Source organism: Ascaphus truei, chromosome 6 (assembly GCF_040206685.1).
Source record: "Ascaphus truei isolate aAscTru1 chromosome 6, aAscTru1.hap1, whole genome shotgun sequence".
In the NCBI taxonomy this organism is placed as follows: Eukaryota; Metazoa; Chordata; class Amphibia; order Anura; family Ascaphidae; genus Ascaphus; species Ascaphus truei.
This window is the reverse complement of record NC_134488.1, coordinates 84247571-84270106: the sequence shown is the minus strand read 5'-3', so window position 1 is coordinate 84270106 and position 22536 is coordinate 84247571. Positions and strand designations below refer to the sequence as shown.

At 38.8% G+C, this 22536-nt stretch overlaps 2 protein-coding genes across 2 annotated transcripts in view; one reads left to right on the top strand and one right to left on the bottom strand.

The window, feature by feature from the left end:
- The first annotated feature begins 1059 nt into the window (after positions 1–1059).
- ICMT (isoprenylcysteine carboxyl methyltransferase) lies at positions 1060–14496 on the top strand. The gene is made up of 5 exons (XM_075604967.1): positions 1060–1503; positions 4786–4874; positions 5693–5862; positions 7005–7222; positions 9279–14496. The coding sequence occupies exons 1-5, from the start codon at positions 1285–1287 to the stop codon at positions 9459–9461; spliced, it is 879 nt and encodes a 292-aa protein (XP_075461082.1). The 5' UTR covers positions 1060–1284; the 3' UTR covers positions 9462–14496.
- Positions 14497–20698: 6202 nt separating this feature from the next.
- The window catches only part of RNF207 (ring finger protein 207), a 53007-nt gene continuing 51169 nt past the window's right edge, over positions 20699–22536 (bottom strand). Inside the window, exon 18 of the mRNA XM_075604966.1 lies at positions 20699–22332. Coding sequence (XP_075461081.1) covers positions 22158–22332 — 175 coding nt within the window. The 3' untranslated portion in view covers positions 20699–22157. The remainder of the gene's footprint in view (positions 22333–22536) is intronic.

The following is a 22536-nucleotide window of genomic DNA, read 5'->3' as shown; positions in this document are numbered from 1 at the left end:
AGCAAATCTTATCTCCCATTCATTTGAATAGCTATTAGGGCGTGCAAAAGCATAGCACGTTGTAGTGGATATGGGCCTATGTGTAAGTAATTTCTTGCCTTTTCTTAGCAAATGACATGTCCCTGAACTATAAGCTGCTGTAAACCTGCCTTTCTAACTATGTGCATTGAATGTTAGAAACGTTTGACATTTTTGTGAATGTAATTTTTCAACAAACCTTTTGATGTGCTGTACAATGACTACAACTTATTTTATGATGAAGACCCTCAGTGATGTTTTGGACCCAGAGAAAACTCACTTTATAGGAAATGCTGATTTTGCTGCCTGAAATTAACTTTGCCAATTATCTTTCTTTGACTACTTTTAATAGAGCTGCAGGCGACAGATAACACAGACAAAATCATAGGAGTAAGGTATGACACCATGGATGCTATAAATCTTCATATCCCATAACAAAAAAAAAACCGAAGCTGTAAGGAAGGACATTACAAGTTCATGTGAGTTACAAATATGTCACATTGGTTTTCGAATATATATGCCAGATCCATATGTATGAGCATATATTTTAATTTTCTATTTCCCAAATTTTGTGAGAGATCTCTAGCAGGGGTGTAGCAAGCATAAAGCAAAAAAAGCCCGGGCTTACAATGTCAGCAGTGTACCATATATATAACATTATGTAAGGTGGGTATCTTTGTACAAGTGTGGCTGTGTATATATACATATATGTATTAAGGAATGTGCGGTGTTGGGCTGGAGTAGCTCAGTGATCATGTCTCCACCTTTGAGGTGAGTGAACACTATTCCAATTGTAGTGTTTTAGCTCTTTGTGTGACCCTAGGCAAGTCACTCAGTCGCCTTGTAAAGACCCGGGGGCCCCATGACTTAGTAGCCATGTCCCCCACATAATGCGTGTGTTCTGAGGAGAGATCTGAGGACAGAACAGGGGGTGACTCCTCTTCTTTCGGTTCGTCATCAGTAACGCGCGATCACGTCAGTGGTTGCGGTTGCCAAAGGAGCCGTTGCCCTGCGGCCCCTAGGGCACTCACGGGGTTAACGGGTGCCGTTGGTTTTGCAGGGCCCCCGCACACGTGACATACGCACCTTTAACCTCTTCAGTGCCACAGCGGCCTGCGGCAAGTTACAAAGTGTTTGCGCTGTGTGACTAGCAGCACCGCGAGTCCGCCTGCAGCTCCCGTCCAGCAGGTGTCCCCATAGCTCAGCGGCGAGGAGCAGCCCCTCTCACACAGGAAGTTACCGGGCTTCCTCTCTGCCTTCTGCAAGATGGTCGGCGTGTGGTTGCAGCAAGAGGGCAGAGTGAGCCTGCTCAGCTCCTTACTGGGAGCCTCCGTGATCTTCCTGCCGCTGGTAACCGACAGGGGGATTCAGGCGGAGCCCGGGCAGACCCTATTCTCCGCTGCGCAGGGCAGGATAGCGCTGCTTGTCTTCATAGCGGCTCTGAACGGGCTCCTGCTGCTGCTCTACAGGGCGCCGCTTTACCAGGTACCTGCAGCAGCGTGTACGGGGGAGGCGGCGGCGAGACATCTGCATGTCACGGTCACTGCTACATGACACAGCTACATGACGGGGGCACAGGTACATAGCTACATGACGGGGGCACAGGTACATAGCTACATGACGGGGCACAGGTACATAGCTACATGACGGGGCACAGGTACATAGCTACATGACGGGGCACAGGTACATAGCTACATGACGGGGGCACAGGTACATAGCTACATGACGGGGGCACAGGTACATAGCTACATGACGGGGGCACAGGTACATAGCTACATGACGGGGGCACAGGTACATAGCTACATGACGGGGGCACAGGTACATAGCTACATGACGGGGGCATAGGTACATAGCTACATGAGATGGGCAAAGGTACATAGCCAAATGACAGGGGCACAGCTACATGGGCACAAGTACATAGCTACATGAGATGGCCCAGTACATAGCTACATGAAAGGGGCACAGCTACATGGGCATAGCTACATGACGGGGGCACAGGTACATAGCTACATGACAGGGGCACGGTTACATAGCCACATGAGATGGGCATAGGTAGATAGCTACATGAGATGGGCACAGGTACATAGCTACATGAGATGGGCACAGGTACATAGCTACATGAGATGGGCACAGGTAGATAGCTACATGAGATGGGCACAGGTACATAGCTACATGAGATGGGCACAGGTACATAGCTGGCAAATGGAATGAGGGAGCGGGATCACATATGTAGACAAAAAGAAAAATGCAAATAGTACGGCACAGTTTTAAAAATAAGTATAGACAGAAATCTGTAGGTATTCTTTTAGTGTGTGTTTACATTCACACCTCGTTCCGTCACTGGGGGGGTCACTGTTCATCTTGTCTTCAATAATATCAGATCCCTTTCCTGAGTGCCAGTCCTGTTTTGTGTCCTAAACAGGCACATAGCTACATGAGATGGGCACAGGTACCATACATGACTACGTGACACGGGCACATACAGGCTTGGGATATATGCAGGAAAACTCTTTTAGTACCTTAACCCTTTCGCTGCGGTAGGGCTGTAAACCCCTCTGATGGTGAAAGTATTCAGGAATAAAAATGTATGTTATGTCAAATATTTTTTTACACATGAGCAAGCAGACTTCTATTTGCTACAGGATAATTATGACTAACAAATTGCTCCTGGTCATAGAGATACACTGAGCCAGGTTTTTCTTTTGTTCAAATGATCTGGGGGTATTTATTGACTAGTCATAATGATGGATTGTATTGATTTGGAAAAGCATCACAACTATAATATGCCAGGTGTAGTCCCTGGGAGGCTCTGCACTCTGTCACCAAAAGGAAGAAAGGGCACCAGTGACAAGATTGCACAGGAGCAGTGAAATATATACATACGTGCTTGGTTTGGTGGAGTGCGAATTAAGTCCTCATTATTATTATTATTATTATTATTATTTGCACAATACCAAGTGATAGGCTGGGAGGGAAGAGAGATGCAGAATCTTCATGTAGCCCTAGTTCTGTATGTAATATCCAGCTCATAGTTTCTTGAAACAAACTGGCAGTTGTGTTTAGATTGTATAGTACCATTGAACTGATCATGTATATCAACTATGCAGTTTATATGTTGGTTAATTTAGAGTTTGTAAGTTTTTGTTGTACAGGTAACACTTACATTACAGCTGCAGTTCAAGCTGTCGTTTAAAAAAAATCATTCAATATGTGCATCAGTACAATCTACACACACTGAGAAGTGATTAGCTAAGTTGCCAATCGATCCGTTCTCATGTGATCGATCGGTGAAGATTATGCTTGGGGTTCACTAAATGCATCTTGGGTAATCTTCTGCTGCATTGACAGGCACAGTTCTGTGAGGAAGATCAGGCAAGCACTAGATTCAATTGGTTCACTGCTAGAGAGAGGGCAGGGCTCCAAAAGGTGATGCTGTTTCAGAAAGGGAAGGGGATGCGACGTTGTAAATGGTTGCTATAGGAACAAAAATGCTTGTTACATTAAAAATGTCTTTAAAATTGTTTTTTTTTATGCTACAAGTATTTTCTCATAATACAGAACTGATTTATTTAAAAAATATGTGTAGGATATTTCTTGAACTGCAGCTTTCAATAACTCGTAAAAGAAGAGTTTTTCTGGTTCATTTTGTGATATTGAAAGCTGTCCTTTCATTCTTTTGCTTGTTTTGCTAGTTTTAGGATATGTAGAAAAGAAACACAAGGCTTTTCTGGAAGCATGGCTCTTAACTCCTTGAGCACAAATCCCCTGTTCCTCTCCCCTAAACACTGCCCTTAGCATGGTTCTATGTAGTATGCTATTTTCCTGCTTTTTAAGGTGGCACTCAAAATCTCGTCTTGCATTGAAGCAACAATGAGCCGAAATGTTTTAAACGTGTATACAGTATAGAACTACAGTGAGGATGCATGATCTAGTTTCATGAGTTTGTTGTCAAGGTCTTCTGGAATTCTGACATGTTTAAAGTACATTATACAATGGGAAATGTAAAGAGGGTGGGGACTGAAAAGGGGAAGTAAAGATGAATAACATAGATTAATGTAATGGGTATGAGCCTGCAGGAAAAAAAAGAGTACAGTAGAATCACAAAATATAAGGGCAGAAAGTAGACACTTTTAATTGAGGTTCTGTCAGTGCTGCCAAAGAGCCTCCCAGCTGCGATTCATCTCTCTCTTGGCATGTTATGTCATGGTCAAAGTGTCAAGCTTTTCCTAAAGTCTGTTTCGCTAGGAAAATTGAGATTTCTGATTGCAAACGCCACCAGCACAGCATATGGTTAATGGATTTGAGCTATTTGGATTAGTGGATTATTCTGTGTTACAGTGACACTGCTTAAAAGAGGTAGAGGGCAAACGTGGATTCAATAGGAAAGGTGTCGAGCAAAAAAAGAAAAATGTTTTTGTTAAATTGAAAATGAGGTATTTTGAACATTCATCCGAGCGAGCATCAGTGTATCAAATTACTTTCTTTCATATTTGGCTAAGCACGTGCCTGGTTTGTCAACAATATTAGCAGAAATATCATTGCAAATTTCTCTGAGACAGTCTTTGTTCTCTTATTTATGAACCAAAGAAAATGAATCAGACCTGGGATGAAGAAATATAAACTCTTGTTCATCAAATTTCTTACCTTTTTGAAGTAAGGAGAATATATAATGTTACTGTAATTCAATGTAGGCACACAAGGCCACTATACTGTATTAGTTGTTTCTTGCACAGTTTGGGTGTGTAATAGGGTTCTCTCTGCTTTCAGATAGCCATCAGGGCAGGATTCCTTGGTTTTGCTTTCGGATGTGGTTTACTTTTGAGTGCCACTCAGTCACCATGGAAGCACTTTGGGTGGTAAGTAATAATTACATAACCTTATACATTTTATCTCTAACCCGTTAGTACCCAAAGGGTACTAATGTACCTTCTGCACATTTTTATATACTGCACCTAGTTCCTATCTGGAAACATTAAACATTGAACCTCTCCCTCCTGGGGGCGGTGTGAACCTGGGCACAACCTCAGAAACCTGACGTTTTTAGTTCCAACAATTAAACTGAAACAGAACTACACGCACTAAAGTAGACTTATTTAGAGTTGATCAGTCATTCAGCATTTTTGCACAGCAGGATTTCTTTTTCATTCTCGGATGTTTCTGGCCCTTGGACCAGAAGTCGCTGGTTGCATTAGACTTGTATGTGACAGTGTAAGGAAAGAAGCCGACCTATACAATGAAGTTGTTTGTATTTTTCCAAACCATTTGTCTATTACAGTTTTCCTTTGCAAAGACCTGTTTCTTTAAAAAAAAAAAAAAAAATAGACAGAAAATGTTGGCAAAAATAAATGTGCCGTTCTTTTCGTTATACCCCATGGATACTTTAGCTATTAGTGGGTAAAATGCTCACAAGATTTTGGAGTGGCGTAAATATCTTTGTATTCCTTGTGTACATATGAGCCTTTATTCTTGATTGTTGATGTTCCGTGTTCAATTATGCAGCTGTGTTGTTGGTAGGAAGATTGATAGAGGGAGGTTAATAAGGAGATATCTGTCCTAAAACATGCACTATTAAACGGTTAAATAACTGCTTCTTATGTACACTAATCTTGCTTTTTAATTCACGGTAAAGAATGAAAATGAGTTTAAACATGAATATACATTTGTTTATTTGTAGGTACATTTGCTCCCTCTCGTTTTTCCACTATTCTGAATATTTGATTACAGCGATGACCAATCCCAGAAGTTTGTCTCTGGACTCATTCCTCCTAAATCACAGCTTGGAATACAAATTGGCTGCAGTTTCCTCCTGGGTTGAATTTACATTTGAAAAAACATTTTATCCAGGTCAGTGGTGACATGTTGATCGGCCTGAGAGATAAAATTATTTTTGCTAAAGAAATAGTAAAGCGCAGATTTTGTACACTATGCGAAGACTTGGCATACCTTTAACTGGAATTAGGGTGCACTAAGGCTTAGCATAGTTTAGTGAATCTGGGCTTCAATGTTTAACACAATCACAGCTATTTAAGGATAGACCATTACCTGTAAATGTATATAAAATCAAAAGTTAGGAAATATTGTGCAACTATATGCTGAGTTATTATCAACGATGCTGCTTTTGTACCTTATACTAAGGGGGTGTAACATCTGTGCATCCCTTTGATCATACAGTAAATCTGGCCATATTAACCTAACCGAACCTATGCTCAGCTGCATCTCCTTGGTCTTGTGTTCAATATTTCACACTATATAGTGTACACCTAGCTCCTTCTTTTGAAGCACCAGCACATATGCCTGGATACAGTAATTATCATATGCAGACATCTGCCATGGCTGTACGCATCTGTTAGGTTAGGTTCACAGTTTCGTATTAGCAGGGACAATATTATTATACATTGACCTGCAGTTCTACAATAAGCACTGTTGCGAGTTTTAGTTTTAATCTATTTTTTTTATTTCCTTTTGTTCAATAATAAATAAAATAATTATTATTTCAAATTAGTGGAGGTGGTACACACCACCTCTTTCCAGTATGTATAATTTACACATATAAGGTGGAGTGCATATCCAAACAGGGACTCTGTTTTTGCATAGTTTCCCATCCCTTTGATCATACTGTAAATCTGGCCATATTAACCTAACCGTACCTATGCTCAGCTGCATCTCCTTGGTCTCCTCTAGGTGTAAAATCTAGTGTACCGAATAGGGTCTTCTTGTCTCAGCAAAATATGTGTTGCTCAAGCGAGACAGTGAAAGTTGGTGCATTCATTGTGTAATGTCTGGTGGTTTTATTAATATTATAATTGTTAGTAGTATTCCACAGAAAGTCAGAATATGTAAACACATATCCAGTTACTTGCAGCTGTTCTTGTGATGGCAGGAAAAGCAATCCACAGCTAATGCCTGGATTACATGTAAGAAATTAGATGGCAGATCTTTTTCTAGAATAAGTTTCTAATTTGAGTATATTTTGTTTCCTAATGCAGAGCTGAAGCAGATAACATGGCTAAGTGTTGTTGGATTGATAATGGTGATCTTCGGGGAATTGCTTAGAAAATGTGCAATGCTCACAGCTGGCTCAAATTTCAATCACATTGTACAGAATGAGAAATCTGATTCCCATACTTTAGTAACATCTGGTGTTTATGCCTGGTCCAGACATCCATCATATGTTGGCTGGTTTTACTGGAGCATCGGGACTCAGGTAATTTCAAAATCATACTCCTTTTTTTTTTCTTCAGAATGAATAATTGATCAGACAATTACTATGCTAGCGACCCTACCAATGTTCATAAAAAGTCACATGGTTTGGACTCTGTAGCTCGTAGAACCAAATAGGTCTTCAAACGAGAAAATGTGTATCTTCCATTCATCAGACACAAGTGGACAGGCTCCAGAGTAATAAGGCACAGGAGGGAAGCATATTTCAGAGTAAGACTTGCTAGAAAAATAGGTCATGCTCTGACTAGAGTGGGAGGCTCGGGATGGATATGAGAAAGTACTTTACGGAAAAGATGAGGGATTCATGGAATGGTAGAAGCAAATACAGCAAGGTAATTAAAAAAATTATAGACACATGGCTATAGTAAATATGGAAGAGAACAAATGATTTTATAGGGTCTGAGGCTTCACAACATACTGTATATACGAAACTGGGCAGGCTAGGTTGACTAATTGGTTCTCATCTGCCTTTAATCCCGGTTTCACTTTTCTATAAAGTTGCTTTATAGTAGCAGTCACCTGATTTTGTTAGAAAATAAATGGTATGTGGCCCATCTATGCCATCTAACCCTTTAGCACTGTGGCATTGAAGGGTTGGAGGAGCATACTTTTTGTTTTATTTTTTTTCAATGGAAAGGTGATATTGATACATTTTTCTGTTCATTGTATGTATATCTTTATATAGTGCCATCTATGTACACAGTGCTTAACAGCAATAATACATGTGACATAGTATAACACACAATGGAAATAAGCACTTGAGACCTAAAAAGTAACATTAGGAAAATGAGTCCCAGCACTAAAGAGCTTACAATCTAAGTTAACTTTGCCCTGATCACTGCAAATGTGGAATGAATGCATCATTATCTATAGTATGTTGGGATGAGCCTTCATGTATTATGAATTCAGAATAAATATGAATTTAGTAGAAATGGTGTCCCATGTCAGAGATGAGCAAAAAGATCACACTGCTTTCAATGAATTCCTGAACATATTGCTAAGAACCACTGCATCCTAATGAAATGTTGAAGATGCAGGTTAATTTGAGCATACATTGCTTATTAGTTAGCTTCAAAATCATCCAGGCACCTGTGTTTTTAAATATGCAGCAGTTTATCTTGCATGTTCCACATGAAGACTGAAATAAGAAATGTCATACAAAGCTGTGTATGTTATGTACACTTTTGTTTGTGTGCCATGACCTCTTTCTAGCCATACTTAATCTATAAACTGTCATATGTACATTTCATTATTTTCATATACCCTTGTGTCCTCTAATGTATTGCTTTATTGGGTCACCATGCTGTTGAATCTATTCTGGCATGGCAAGCACCATATTTATTTTTCTTGTACTTGATAACTGTGTTCTGTACTACTAGCGGAAAGGACCCGGCGTTGCTTGGAAATTCGAAGAAACCAACCTCATCCATCTCCCCCCCCCCCCCCTCCTCTAACAACCCCCACCGCCTTCTCTCTTCCCCCTCACCCCCTCCCCCATATCTCTTTCTCCCATCACTTTCCTTTAATACTTATGATGTCCCCAATTCTTTCCGTCTCTCTCCTTCTCCAGCATTCTTTCTTCCTCCTTACGTGCCAACTGACTTTCTTTCTTTGTCTCCTTTGTGCGTAAACTTTATAGCTATCTGACTCTCCTTATCTGCCACCAACCAGACTAGGTGCATGATGTCACGTGCCAGATACATAGCCTACCATGTACAACACATGGAACCTAATGTTCCGAGCAGCAGCAACACCCCCTTTGGAGTGTGTGAGAGGATCCAGACCATGACAGTTTGCCTTATTTTGATACATAAAGTAATTCTTCCAAGTTGGGTTGTTCTTTGTCTTATAGTTTGGATGTACATAATGAGACACAAAGACAAACATTCTGAAACATATGTAAAATTTCTTGGTGTAACTTTCCTAAACACTGTTCTTTACTCATCACTACAACCCAAAATATATTTCCATGTAAGAAAGCTTCCTGTGGTTCAAAATGGCGTACAAATGACCCTTTGTTCTTTTGTCTCATTGCTTAGGTTTTGCTCTGTAACCCAATCTGCATATTTGGTTACACTCTTGCATCCTGGAGATTTTTTCGTGAGCGAATAGAGGAAGAAGAGTTTACATTGATCCACTTCTTTGGAGAACAGTATGTGGAATATAAAAAGAATGTTCCCACAGGTTTACCTTTTATAAATGGATTGAAAGTCGAGCCATAACGGAATGACACGGAGCACGAGATGTATTCCATGTATGAGGATGCAGAACACTCCTGTATGGAAAGGCCCTTGGCATTACAGCTCAGTGCTGTACAGTGGATAACAACATGAGTAGAAGCCATTTGATTTTGATTTTTGTCCTTTACTCTAAGGATTCATTAAGAGCAAGGAAGTTGCAGACCACACAGTAACAGGAGAAAGACTATTAAAGGATTTAGTATCTGCACATCTATCATAATCTAATTGGTTATTGAATCTTCTACAGTCCCAGTATGACTAATGGTACATGAAGGGGGTAATATGTTACCTTATACCTCACAGCAAATGAAGAATTTGAAGTTCTACATTCACTTTTCTATAGAACGTTTTATATTTGATTGTTTGCCTAAAACAATATTGATACTGATGTATACTCCTCTTTCTAAATTCTGTATCTGCATGAAAGTTCAGAGTATTTACACATTGTGGTTAAAATTGAACACATTCACAATGCAAGGTTAAACTGTTCAGTGTGTAAGGCTTTTCAGCTTATTTAAACCTGCAGTCAACCCTAGAATGAAGCCTTAGCCGTGTGTGTGTATGTGTGTTGGGTCTCTTGGTATGACAACTTAAATTAGAAGAGTCACGTGTTGCCATTAAGCAGTGGAAGTAGTGTTGAACGAGCACAAATTGAATATGGCAACTTTGAATTCAGTGTTAGTTACCGGAAAACCCCATATTAACTTTGTTTTCACTAAAAACTTAGTATGTGGTAAGTCAACTTTACAGTGTGTGAAAAAAATGTTTATCACAGTGGGATGGACTGCTGTTTATACGAATTACGTTTTGCTGGAAGGAAGGAATGCATCTTGCTTAAGTTAAAATAATTTTAAAGGCCTCCCTCAGGTTATTAAAGCAGCAGTCCAAGCTGCCGTTTATAAAAAAGAAAAAAAGAAAAGTGCATCAATACAATCCACACAATGATGAGTAATTAGCTAAATTGCAGAACAGCTAAGATTCGGCTCGGGGGGTTCACTAAATGGCTGTCAGTGCAGCAGAAGAGGACTAAAGATGCAAAGTTCTGTGGGAAAGATCATGTGACCAGGTAGTCACTAGATACAGTTGGTGCACTGCTAGAGAGAGGGCAGGGCTCAAAGGCGTGTGCCAGAGCCTGTTTCAGAAGAGGAAGGAGAGGTGACTTTGTAAATGGTTGCTATTGAAACAAAAAAAACTTGTTACATTATAATACATTAAAAATGCCATTAAGTTGTTTAAAAAAAAAATATATATATACTACAAGTATTTTCTCATAGTATAACGGATTTATTAAAACAAAAACAACATAGGATATTGCTTGCTCTGCAGCTTTAATTGTACAGTACAATGAGCTGCAGTTACTTGTTACCCATCAGCATTAGTTCTCTGCATATAGAATGCAATAGCACTGACATGATTAATTCAGTAGAACTTACAATGCATTGTTGTGTACCGTTGACAAACTAAACTCTGCAAACAATGTAGTTCTAGAAATAACATTATCTTTATTACAAAGCCATTTGGGTTTGCAGTTATTAATTTTGAAAGTGCATTAAAAGAAGTCACTCAGGTTAAAATAGTATTTCAGACTGTGAGACAATGTTAAAAAATAATTCCAGTTATTTCTTATGCGGAAAGATTCCAATACTTCAGAAGATTGTTTTCCAGCAGACAGTTACAGTTTTTTCTTAGTGTTACTCACAGATGAAATTTCAATGAATGATGACATGTGCTCTTGCAGATAGTAATGATAGAACAAAGACACCCCTGTCTGCAAATGACAGTGACCTTGAGAGAGAGGTCTTGTAGAAGAGTCTTGCAGAGTGCAACTATATTTATTGATAACTAACTCCACCCCCTTTCTCCTTGTGGGTTTCTGAACAAAGAAACTTTAGCTATGTTAGACTTCAGACTAGGCCTTGAAATCATATCCTTAAGCCAACCTCCAACATCTGTTATGCATTAAACCTTTACTGCAACTCCTCTCTTTTGGCTACATATGAATTCTAAATCTTACAACATATTCTCATTCAATTGTCTTGATATAAGTTCTCATTCATACATTTTAATATAAGAAATGGATTTCTAACAGGTAACAATCTTATTTGTTGTGTTGTTTAACTAGGTAACGAATCAGAATTGTATGCATGTAGGGTATATCCTTTGGACATACAAGCTGATATAAGTAAATGGCAAATATAGAAAACATTAGATTTTTAAGCTAGTGGAGAAAAATAGAAGCTCTCTTAAGATGACTTTTCTTGCAGCACTTTACATGGAAAGCAATCTGAATATGAATTTCAATTTAGTACCATTGTCCTGATCACTACCATCCCAGTAAGCTAAGGAAACCTGCCGGTACAATCATTCTGAACTGTAACAGTCTGTATTTGTTACATAAATAGGACTGACTAGTATAATAATGCTGTAGAGCCTCATGCAAATTCCAAAGGTCTTATAAAAGTATATGGTGCTTAATGACGAAAACTCCACAGCTCGAGCTCTCGTGATTGTAGTGAGAGCACGGTCTAACTAGATTGTAAATCATGGACTTGTGTAGTTGGTCATATTTGATCGGTTCTCGCAGGCCGTCAGTGCAAATGCAATACCTCATTATTAGTGTCCGTTCCATGATGTTCAACGTGTGATTTAATGATAAAGAGCCATTGCTGGCAGGTGTAAAACTAATGCAAACAGGAAATGGACTAATATCAGTTGAGATACCAGGGTATTGAGACCAAAGATTGAATCAAAAAGAAGAACTAACAGTTTTAGATGTTTATTCAGTACGCCAAGGTTCTTTGTATGTAACTTTGGGCTTAAGGGTTTAGCAAACGTTATTTGTAGCTCTCATGATTGCTAATTACAGCGATTTATTGTGAATTTCTCCTGTGCTGCACGAGCCAGCAGCAATTGCAGAGCAGGGCTTTTCTGGCCAGGAGTACAGATTTTAATACAACAAGGAAACGCCACACAAGTTGATTTGAAATGAGACTTTTTTTTCTACCCAAGCCCTTTAACTGGAGCGTGTGAAGCAAAATAAGCCGGTTAATGCCTTTGAGGCACTTTGCCGCTAACTATTGCCCACTGATCAGATATTGAGCCATTTAAACATTGAGTTATGATTGCAGGCTGAAGTAGGTATACTTTTGTCTTAAAGACAAAAGCAGGGTTATTTTCTAAACTTGAATCAAACTTTCAATCCTTTGAATATTCCTGCAGACAATCAAATCATGTCTATGAAAGAAAAAAGTATAACTTTGGAAAAGCAGATTTTAGGGGGTGAAACAAAAAAAATGAACTTCTTTGGCTGCTAGAGGGGACAGCACACTGGCAGCATAAGGGTTCAAGCAATGTTAAGGGAATCTTTCAAATAAAAGAACATGGGCCTGGCTTCTCCTGAGTCTATTGTAAAAAAACAAACCCAATCACTAACTTGTTCTAGAACCCGCCGCAAAGCATAACATTAATGTGTTTTCTAATTCAGAGCTGATTAATTCAAGCTGTTGCATGGTGTAAAATACATTCCTTTGGGATTTAATGGAAAGTCGACAGACCTGTAACTCTGTTTCCAAAAGATTGTTATGAAAGACCCATAATAGCAATGTTCACATGTTTTGTCAATGTATCTGCCTTACTGAAGGTGTCAGAAAACAAAACCGATGTCAAGGTCTAGGGGGTTAAGCAACCAAGTAGGTATATAGATGGATATAGTATATAGACGGAGCCTATAAACTCGGGTTCTGGAAGATAATTGATGCAGCTAGATAATTCATATTGATAAGTGGAGGGCAGAAGGAGACATCTAGAGGGAATATATTAGGCAAATGCCTTTCCCATGTCTCCAGATATGCCGGTATAGCGTAGCCTGTACTCACTATTGTTCACCGTCCTGCAACTCCTTAAGACTGGCGCTGGCTGATCAAACACGGTTTGACTGCATGCATCCTTCACTGCACCCCGATGGCGTCCCTTCAATCAAGTAGGTAAACAGAACAAAAATAGATTAAGGTGACTGCTGCTCCATAAACAAAAAATGGTAAAACTCACCAGCAAGAGGTAACTAAAAACACTTTGTGTTCCCATTTTTTGTTTATGGAGCAGCAATCAACTTGATCTATTTTTGTTCTGTTTACTAAAGGTGTCTGTCTCCTTTTTGTCACATGCATTTTGCACCCACATCCAGAAAGTGCACATAATTATTATTTTTATTTTTTAGGCACTCATACTTTTATATTTTTAATATATTTATTTAAAGTGGGCCCTTGACTTCCCTCGTCATGGAAACTTGTGCTCTAACTTTGCCATAATCTATATTGGAGAGAGGTACTCACCTATTAATAATTGTCTTTGAAACTTAAAATATGTGGTTGTTGTTTTGCAGTGTCAATGCAAAAATGTAAATAAAGGTTAGGATTGTTGACACCTGCTAGTACATGTGCAAAAACCTTTTCTTGGGCTCAACAACCTTTCCCCCCCCCCCACCCCGTGTCCACATTCTACATGACTACAGATGGGTTATGGGTAATTGGTTCTATCAGTGCAGCCTCTGCTGAATTACACCAATATTTTATACATTCCTACATTTTATGCATTTAAACTTTTTATAGAATACTGGAGCAAAATGTTGTGAGCAAAAATGAAATAACGTCCACCCGTTTATCAAGAGGGAGAAGCAAAACTGTAGCAGCTATTTTCTTTGGGATACTGCCCTGAAGCTGCATCAACATGTTCAATTACTTATGCCATTGCATCTGTATTTTAGCAAAAAAACAGGCAAAACTAAAATTCAACAGAGGGAAGTTTGGGAAATGCCGTTCTAATTCTCCCTTCGTTTGCAGGGAAAAAAGGGTTTAAAAACGGCTTTCTTTTTAGTACAGTTTCAGAAGTTTCTAATAATATACGTTGTTTGCAATAATACTGAAAGAGAAATAAATATAAATCAGAATTGTAATGTTTTTTTTCTCTTATGTAAATAAGTGTTTCTCACTGTATTTTTCTGATAACTGCTTCATTTTTACACCTGCGCTTTTCAACCTTGGGCTGTAGAAGTCCTTCAGATTGTGTTTTAAGACCATAACGATTACCATGGTGGAAGCATATACTGTGTATCCAATAGTACAGGGCTGGCCAACTCCAGTCCTCAAGGGCCACCAACAGCTTAGGTAATTGACTGAGCCACTGATTAAGCCACCTGTTGACTGAAGTTGGCCACCCTTGCGTTAGTATCTTGTGTTGTGCTGTTTGTTGTCTAGGTCTAGATTTGAAAAGCTATTGAACATATCCTGAATTACAAATAACATGTAAAAGCTGCTGGGGTTAGAACTTTTACATAAGATGATGTATTAAAGTTTTTGTTTTTCTCATGTCAAGTTTAGATTCATATTCGTAAAAATAGTGTACTGATGTATATGCACAAGATTTTCTGTGTAACAAATACAGAATACATTAGAATTATTTCAGGGTATCTATTTATTTTTTATTTTTAAAAAGCAGTTTTAAGAATTATATAAGTCAGATGTAGAAGTTTTGCATTTCCAACTGCATATTTACCACTTGTAAATCTGTAAATGTTAATGTACTTTACCATTATAGGCTCATGCATTTAAATAGTATTAACTGATTTAAATCATCCTGTAAAATAAATGAACTTTTATTTATTTTTTTAACCAAGTAAAAAATGGTCTGAGTTTATTTTTTGGGGGTTGTGGATTGAAACGAGTTCTACATTTTGTGTGTTTAAAAACGGCAATTCTAGCCGTGGAGCAAAACCGTGGAAGTTCTCAAAATAGTAAAAGCTTGTGTAATGTTTCTATAATATTTTTTAACGTGTGTTTAATATACTACAGATAAATAAAGGAAGCTCGCTCTACCTGTAGCGTGCTCGCCCAGGATATATACGCTTTCTAGGAAGCTGAGCGATAACAGAAACTCTGGTGAAATGGGGCAGGGGAAGGAGAGAAATATCATTTGGATGGGGGCACTCACATTTGAACTGGTGAGCTAACAATAAGCGTCCCAGCTAAGGTATGACTTTGTACTGTTAACCAGTATCCCTAGAACTACCAAAGATAACTACAGCTGCAGCGGCCGCTATTCGAACAAATGACGGAGCCGTTTTATTGTGCTCTGCTGTATTCCACGCGGCATTAGCGTGGCCAATCACCCCAGGAACCCGTGTTTATCGCGGTTGCTTTGTTTGAATTTCATGGATTCTGTTTCTTTGTGTGCAATGAAATGCATGAATTGTAATGTGACAGTACTGTGCAACTGTGCTACTGTGTCAATTTCAGGTGTTTAAAAACCAAAACACTAAAATGCCATTTTCTGCACTCGCGTCTTAAGGGGGTACGGTTGGAAGAAATCACGCGCCATGACATGGGTATTCTGAGGTATACAATGCGTGAAGTGTTCGAATAATGGCCGCTGCATCTGTAGTTAATGATGGGTACAGTTTTGGATTCCAATATCTGGATGTATAGGATATTGGTGAGATCACACAAAAATAATTTTAATGCATCAAATAATTATTGCACTCAAACTTTAAAAAAAAAAAAAACTAATAAAAATGTGAGGGTGATAGTAGTGTGTAACACGGCTAATACAAACACCAATGACCGTGAATGTATATGGAATCCTCAATTCAAATTTAACTGGCTAAATGCCAATCGAGGTAATGTCTAGAAATCTACTCCCTGCAGAGAATAGAGACTTTGATATTGTTGTTATTACTTCTAAATGCCTAATACTCGTACTGTAGGTACTAATAATTAGTGAACTTATCTATGGCTTGGTAATACTAAAAGTATATCGCAAAACTATTCCTAAGTAACATACAGCTATATGTCTCCAAGTAGAGTACACAGTAGTTTCAAAAAAGTATCCTTTAGAATGATGATACATTACTCTAAACAATAAAGTGGCAGAACTGGCAAAGGTGTAAAACAGCTAGTCTGTGCCTATTTCAAATACTGAGCATAAGGCACTAATTCAAGCTTCATGGTATCAAAAAAAGATCTTTCGTTTCTATTGTATACTATGTTCTTTATAAACATGCTGGCCCCTTAATTACAAAGGGTGAACTGCGCTCAAAAAATTGTGAATATGTGTTTAAGCAAAAGTGGTGATAGAAACAAAGGGTGAACTGGCAAAAGTGGTGATAGAAACAAAGGGTGAACTGGGAAAGTGGTGATAGAAACAAAGGGTGAACTCGGACGCCTGAAAGCCAGTGTGTGAGAGCCTGCCTTCCCGCAAACAGCTGCGCGAGTACGCCGTGGGACAGCCGAATTCCATCGGGTTGCTGTGTCCACGCTGTGGGGCTGCTGCCCTACCTCACGGTGGTCTGAGCTGTGCAGAGAGCATTCAAGGGAGACGTGAGAGGAGAAGAGACTCCATCTGATGACCGCTGCCCACCACCTGTTGCTGATTGGTAACATGTCCATATACATGTACTGCTAGTAAAATTTTAAACTGATGTACGTGCAATACTCACCTGTTTTATCACAATATAATTTATTATTTACTACACTATGAGGTTTTTTGCGCTGTTTCTTTTGTCGTTGTTTCTTTGGCCACTTAATTGTATTAAAGATACGGCTGGATATTTATTTGATTCCACCTTTGTTTAAAAAAATGACCATATAGTATTCTGGTTTTTGAGGGGAATGAATCAGACTTCCTGTACTTATTATTGTACAGACAGATGATTCTAATTGCCACTAGCTGATGCTCTCTATAGAGTTGTATGTTACAAAGTGAGTCTTGTAGGATAATCTTTGACTCTAAGATCTCTTACATACAATCTCAAAATAATCTGTTTTCCAGGGCTATGAATCCAAATGACTGCACATATTATAGTGCAGATAATTGATTCTAAGTGCCTCTGGTTAGGTCCTCATATTGAGCTTGCTTTTTGATAAACAATTGTGAGTGCATCTGTCATTTGTAGAAAGTGTAAATGTGTAAATGTAATTATACAGGTAAATGAGAATTTTAACTCTGAGTGTTAGGAGCTGCTAACGGTCATGCTTTGAAAGTGGCAGCAGGCTTAAGACATTTTGGCCAAAGAGTTAAACTAAACTACCCTTTTTCAAGATAATATATAGGTATTGCACTGTGTATTTTTGTCACATTGGAAGTAGCTTTGGACATCTTTGTTTGTTTTTTGTTGTATACATTTAGCCACGCCCACTAGCACTCCTTTGGACATATATATATATATGTGGTAATGTTTGTGGTTTTTCAGCTTGTTGTGAATCTGTGTTTATTAACTACTGTATGTGCAGGTGGTCTCAGCTGATTCTGGGAGGTTAGTGCCCCCCCCCCCCCCCAGGTTTAAGCTCGCCTCTCCCCACATTCCAAGTTGGATTCATTTTGCTGGGTTACGACAGATCCAATGCTGATCATTCTTCCTGTAATTATACAGGTAAATAAGAATTTTAACTCTGTGTCAGGACCTGCTAACGGTCATGCCTTGAAAGTGGCAGCAGGCTTAAGACGCTTTGGCCAAAGGGCTAAACTAAATGACCCTTTTTCAAGAGAATATATAGGTATTGCACTGTGTATTTTTGTCACATTGGAAGTAGCTTTGGGCATCTTTGTTTTGTTTTTTGTTGTATACATTTAGCCACGCCCACTAGCACTCCTTTGCTTATAGACATTTATATATTATGTGGTAATGTTTGGGGTTTCTCAGAGCTTGTTGGGAATCTGTGTTTATTTACTGTGTACTCTACTTGAAGAGACACATAGCTGTCTGTTACTTAGGGATAGTTTTGCGATATACTTTTAGTACTACCAAGCCATAGATAGGTTCACTAATTATTAGTACCTACTAGTATTAGACATTTAGCGGTAATAGCAACAAGTATATCAAGGTCTCTATTCTCTGCTGTGAGTGGATTTCTAGACATTACCTCAATTGGCATTTAACCAGTTAAGTTTGAATTGAGGATTCCATATACATTCACGGTCATTAGTGTTTGTATTAGCCGTGTTACACCTTACTATCACCCTCACATTTCTAATAGTTTTTTAAAGTTTGCAATAATTATTTGATGTATTAAAATTATTTTTATTTTTATGTGATCTCACCAATATCCTATACATCCAGAAATTGGAGTCCAAAACTGTACCCATCATGAACTAGTTTCATCTTTGGTCGTTCTAGGGATACTGGTTAACAGTACAAAGTGATACCTTGGCTGGGACGCTTATTGTTAGCTCACCAGCTCAAATGTGGGTAATTTTAGGCGTGTCCCCACCCAAAGGATATTTCTCTCCTTCCCCTGCCCCATTTCCCCAGAGTTTCTGTTTAATTTACAACTTTGTCGTTTTTCAGTAAGTAGTTACAAAGAGCTGCGTCACCCTCTTTCCTTATTCGCTTCTGTGAAGGACCTGCAGTAAAAACTAAGCAAATTAATAACTCAATCAGCAGTGGAGTAGGATATCTACAATGAAACTGAATAGACAATGCATTGTTAGAAACGGAGTTCTTAATGTTTGTACAGGATCACTTAGGCTTCTAAACACGGAGTACATATTCTGAGGTCACTCATTTGTGGCCAGCAAACTGTCTCTCTTCTCTTTGCTTGAATAATTGAACAGTAGCTATTTCAGCTTTGAAATGCATCAGATACCTAATAGTAGAGGAACTTGACTATTAGAACACATAAAACATTGATTTATTAACACGGATACATATTTTATATAGGTGTGTGGTTTGGGAGGGGGTATTGTGTGTGTGTGTGTGTGTGGTTGTGTGTGGTGAGGGAGGGTTCTGTGTGTGTGTGGTGGGAGAAGGGGGTACTGTGGGTGTGGGTGTGATGGGGAGGAGGGTATTGTGTGTGTGTGTAGTGGGGAGGGGGATATTGTGTGTGTGTGTGTGTGTGTGTGTGTGTGGTATGGTGGGGTGGGGGGTATTTTGTTATGAGGAGAGGGGTATTGTATGTATGTGTGTGTGTTTGTATGGTGGGGGGGGAGTTGTGTGTGTGTGTATGGCGGGGAGGAGGGTGTTGTGTGTGGGGGGATAATGTGCGTGTAGAGGGGGTATTGCGTGTGTGTGGTGGGGGTGGGAGGGTATTGTGTGTGTGTGTGTGGTGGGATGGGGGGTATTGTGTGTGTGTGTGGGGGGGGAGTATTGGTTGAGGGGGGTATTGTGTGTGTGTGTCGAAGAGAGCAAGAGTGATGAAGGGATTGGGGGGTAGAGAGAGAGAAGGGATGGGGGAGAGAGGTAGATAGAAGTGGAATGGGGGGGGGGGGGGGACAGTGGAGAGAGATACCAGGGACGTTTACGTATTTTTAATAAGGAAAACTCAAGAAAAAAAGTGCACGCATAAGTTATAGTGACTGTTTACGAAACAAAATTCTGGTGCGACCTGAGTCTTGTAGTCGGACTTAAGAATCGCCCCCAAAGCTATTCTGAGTTTGACGGGCCTGCCCTAAGTCAAGTAAAAAAAATGAAATACAGAAAAATGAGGATCAGTGCAAACGGCGGCTTTAACATTTGCAATCACTTTCGAATATATGAAAGAGTTCAAATGTAGTAACAAGAAGCCGAAGTGTGAATATATAATCTTTAAGTACAGTTTCAAGATCACTGTCTAAAATAATTAAATATTTCCTGGCTGATTTGGTATATATATTGTCCTATGTGGATTATTATATATAATGCTCACCTCTGAAATATCGTCGGGTGACATGAGCTGAAGTATTTGTTTCATAGCTTTAAAGACGCAATTCAACGTTTTTTTCCCCACGATTTGTTTTTTACATTGGATGGATACAACAAAAGACAGAAAAGCCCAATTCTACATCCAATATGACAAAAATACACAGTGAAATACATTATATTCTCTTGAAAAAGGGTAATTTAGTTAAACCTTTTGGCCAAAACATTATAAGCCAGCAAGCCACATCAAGGCATGACCATTAGTAGATCCTAACACTACCCTATTAAAATTCTCATTTACCTCTATTTGGAGGGAGAATGGCCACATTGGGTCTGTCTAAACCCAGTCACATGAAAAAGACCTGCTAACTTAGAAAGTTGGGAGGGGCGAACTTAAACCCTGGGTGGGGGGTGGGGGGACGGGAGGCGCACATGCTTGTAAAGATTAAAAAGAATAAACCAGAAGCTGAGGATAAGCAGAGCTTGTATTTGCATCAAGTCTATCCCATCTTTGGCATAATAGGATATATTGAGATAATAATGAACACAGAACCAGTGTGCTGTAATATTTATTTACATTTTCCTGATACTAATAAAACGTACTCAAATAAAAAAAATAAACGTCTCTGTAAAGTGCTACGTAAAAACTAGCAGCGCTATACAAGAACAAACAATTATTAATACCACTATTTTAGAGTTTAATCGCTTCTTCCTCTATCATGGCTTGGGACGTCTAACCCAACCGTAATAATTTCATAAATCAATACTGTATGGCACATTTTCATTAACATTTTATCACAGTGCTTCCCATGTTTTGGAGCTTAGAGTCATATCTAATTCAAACAATACCTATTGGAAAAACTGGCATGTCATCATTTTATTGAAAGTTCCACTTCTATGTGCAGAGCAATTTGCACAATACTGTTATAGAGGAACAGATATGAATTGGTAATATAGATGTCAGTAGACATACACCAAAGGCACATATTCATTCCCTTCATTGACACCGCAAACTACTAATCACTTTGGACTTGATGTATGTGAAACAGCATTGTAAAATAAAAATCCTGTAGTGTGTATTAATCTACTGATCCATTACAAATAATAAAACCAACTGTAAGCCTTTTAACCATACAATGTAATACAATATATGAAAAAAAGGAACAATAAGGAAAGTGGTGGCACCTATGCCAAAATATTAAAGCTTGAAGTGAACATGTGAATACAACAAAGGTTCATTAGAGATGTGGGAACGTGTCCAAAAGTTGTTCGCAATGTTTTTAAACGTATTTTTTTTGTAAATTTCATAAGTTTCAGAATTTCGCATTGCTTAAAAATGGGCAAACATCACACATTTCTACTGACATTTCACCAAACCATTTTGAAGGGGAGAGTACCCATTGTCATGTACACAACATGTGGAGAGATACCCATAAGCACATCTGATTTACCTGGGAAGTATGCAAATACACATTATTATTTCTGTGACCGCACACATACCGACCTTACCTGTATTTTTCATTTATGTTAAAGCTGTAACATTTTTCATAAACTTTGAGTATTAACATTAATAAAAAAACAGACATGAGTATTTCATACCATCATATTTAAAAACAACAAATTCAAGTTTATGATTAAAAATTGTTATGGTTAAAAAAAAAAAAAGTGCTGTCCAGTTGTTGCCTCTCTAACAATGTTGCAGTTGAAATGAATGGTTTTCTAGCAGCACGGTATTCTGTTCTCTTTACTAATTCCCCATCCTCGACTTAAGGTAGTTCATTTTAGTACATTTGAAGTAAAACTTACGATTGTGTGTTTGAAAACGTCTTAACACGCTGGTCTGTGAACTGCATGTGTTTTTCTAGAGGACACAATGGGATTTGTAGCCATAAATTCAAAAAGGTTATTAGATCTTGTTATACTAAATTATACACGCATGATCTTGTTATACTTAAGTATACACACATCTCAATGCAATACACCTTCTGCTATTTTGATGAGTGAACGTTCGCTCAAGTGGTTAACCCTTTCCAGCTCGGGACATCTGCTGCACTCTTCTGTTTGAGCCTGTAGTAATCTTTGCTTTTCAGTGAGGGATCCTCGTTGAGAAGGCTTAGAGTTCGGTTGTCAGCTTTTAGCTCCAGGGAATTCTCATGATTGTCTTCTGAACAAACAGTCGAATCGTTCCTGAAGCAGAAAATATACATTATAATGTGCTTGTGCAGTGACATCACATCTTGAGTTCCTTGTTTGAGTAATAGTTTTTTCTTCAAAACTAGGATGTGGTGAATTACAGTGGTAACCAGTATCAGATTTATAAGGAATGAATCACCTGAGTATGAACAGAGCTTATATTGTCATAGCATTTTCCTTTGCATACTGTACATCAAC

What these genes read in the sequence shown, in the direction of transcription:
- ICMT (XM_075604967.1), top strand. Translation starts at nt 1,285, where the DNA reads ATGGTCGGCGTGTGGTTGCAGCAAGAGGGCAGAGTGAGCCTGCTCAGC. An exon ending in ACAGGGCGCCGCTTTACCAG is followed by an intron (nt 1,504 to 4,785) that starts GTACCTGCAGCA and finishes CTCTGCTTTCAG; the next exon opens with ATAGCCATCAGGGCAGGATT. An exon ending in CCATGGAAGCACTTTGGGTG is followed by an intron (nt 4,875 to 5,692) that starts GTAAGTAATAAT and finishes GTTTATTTGTAG; the next exon opens with GTACATTTGCTCCCTCTCGT.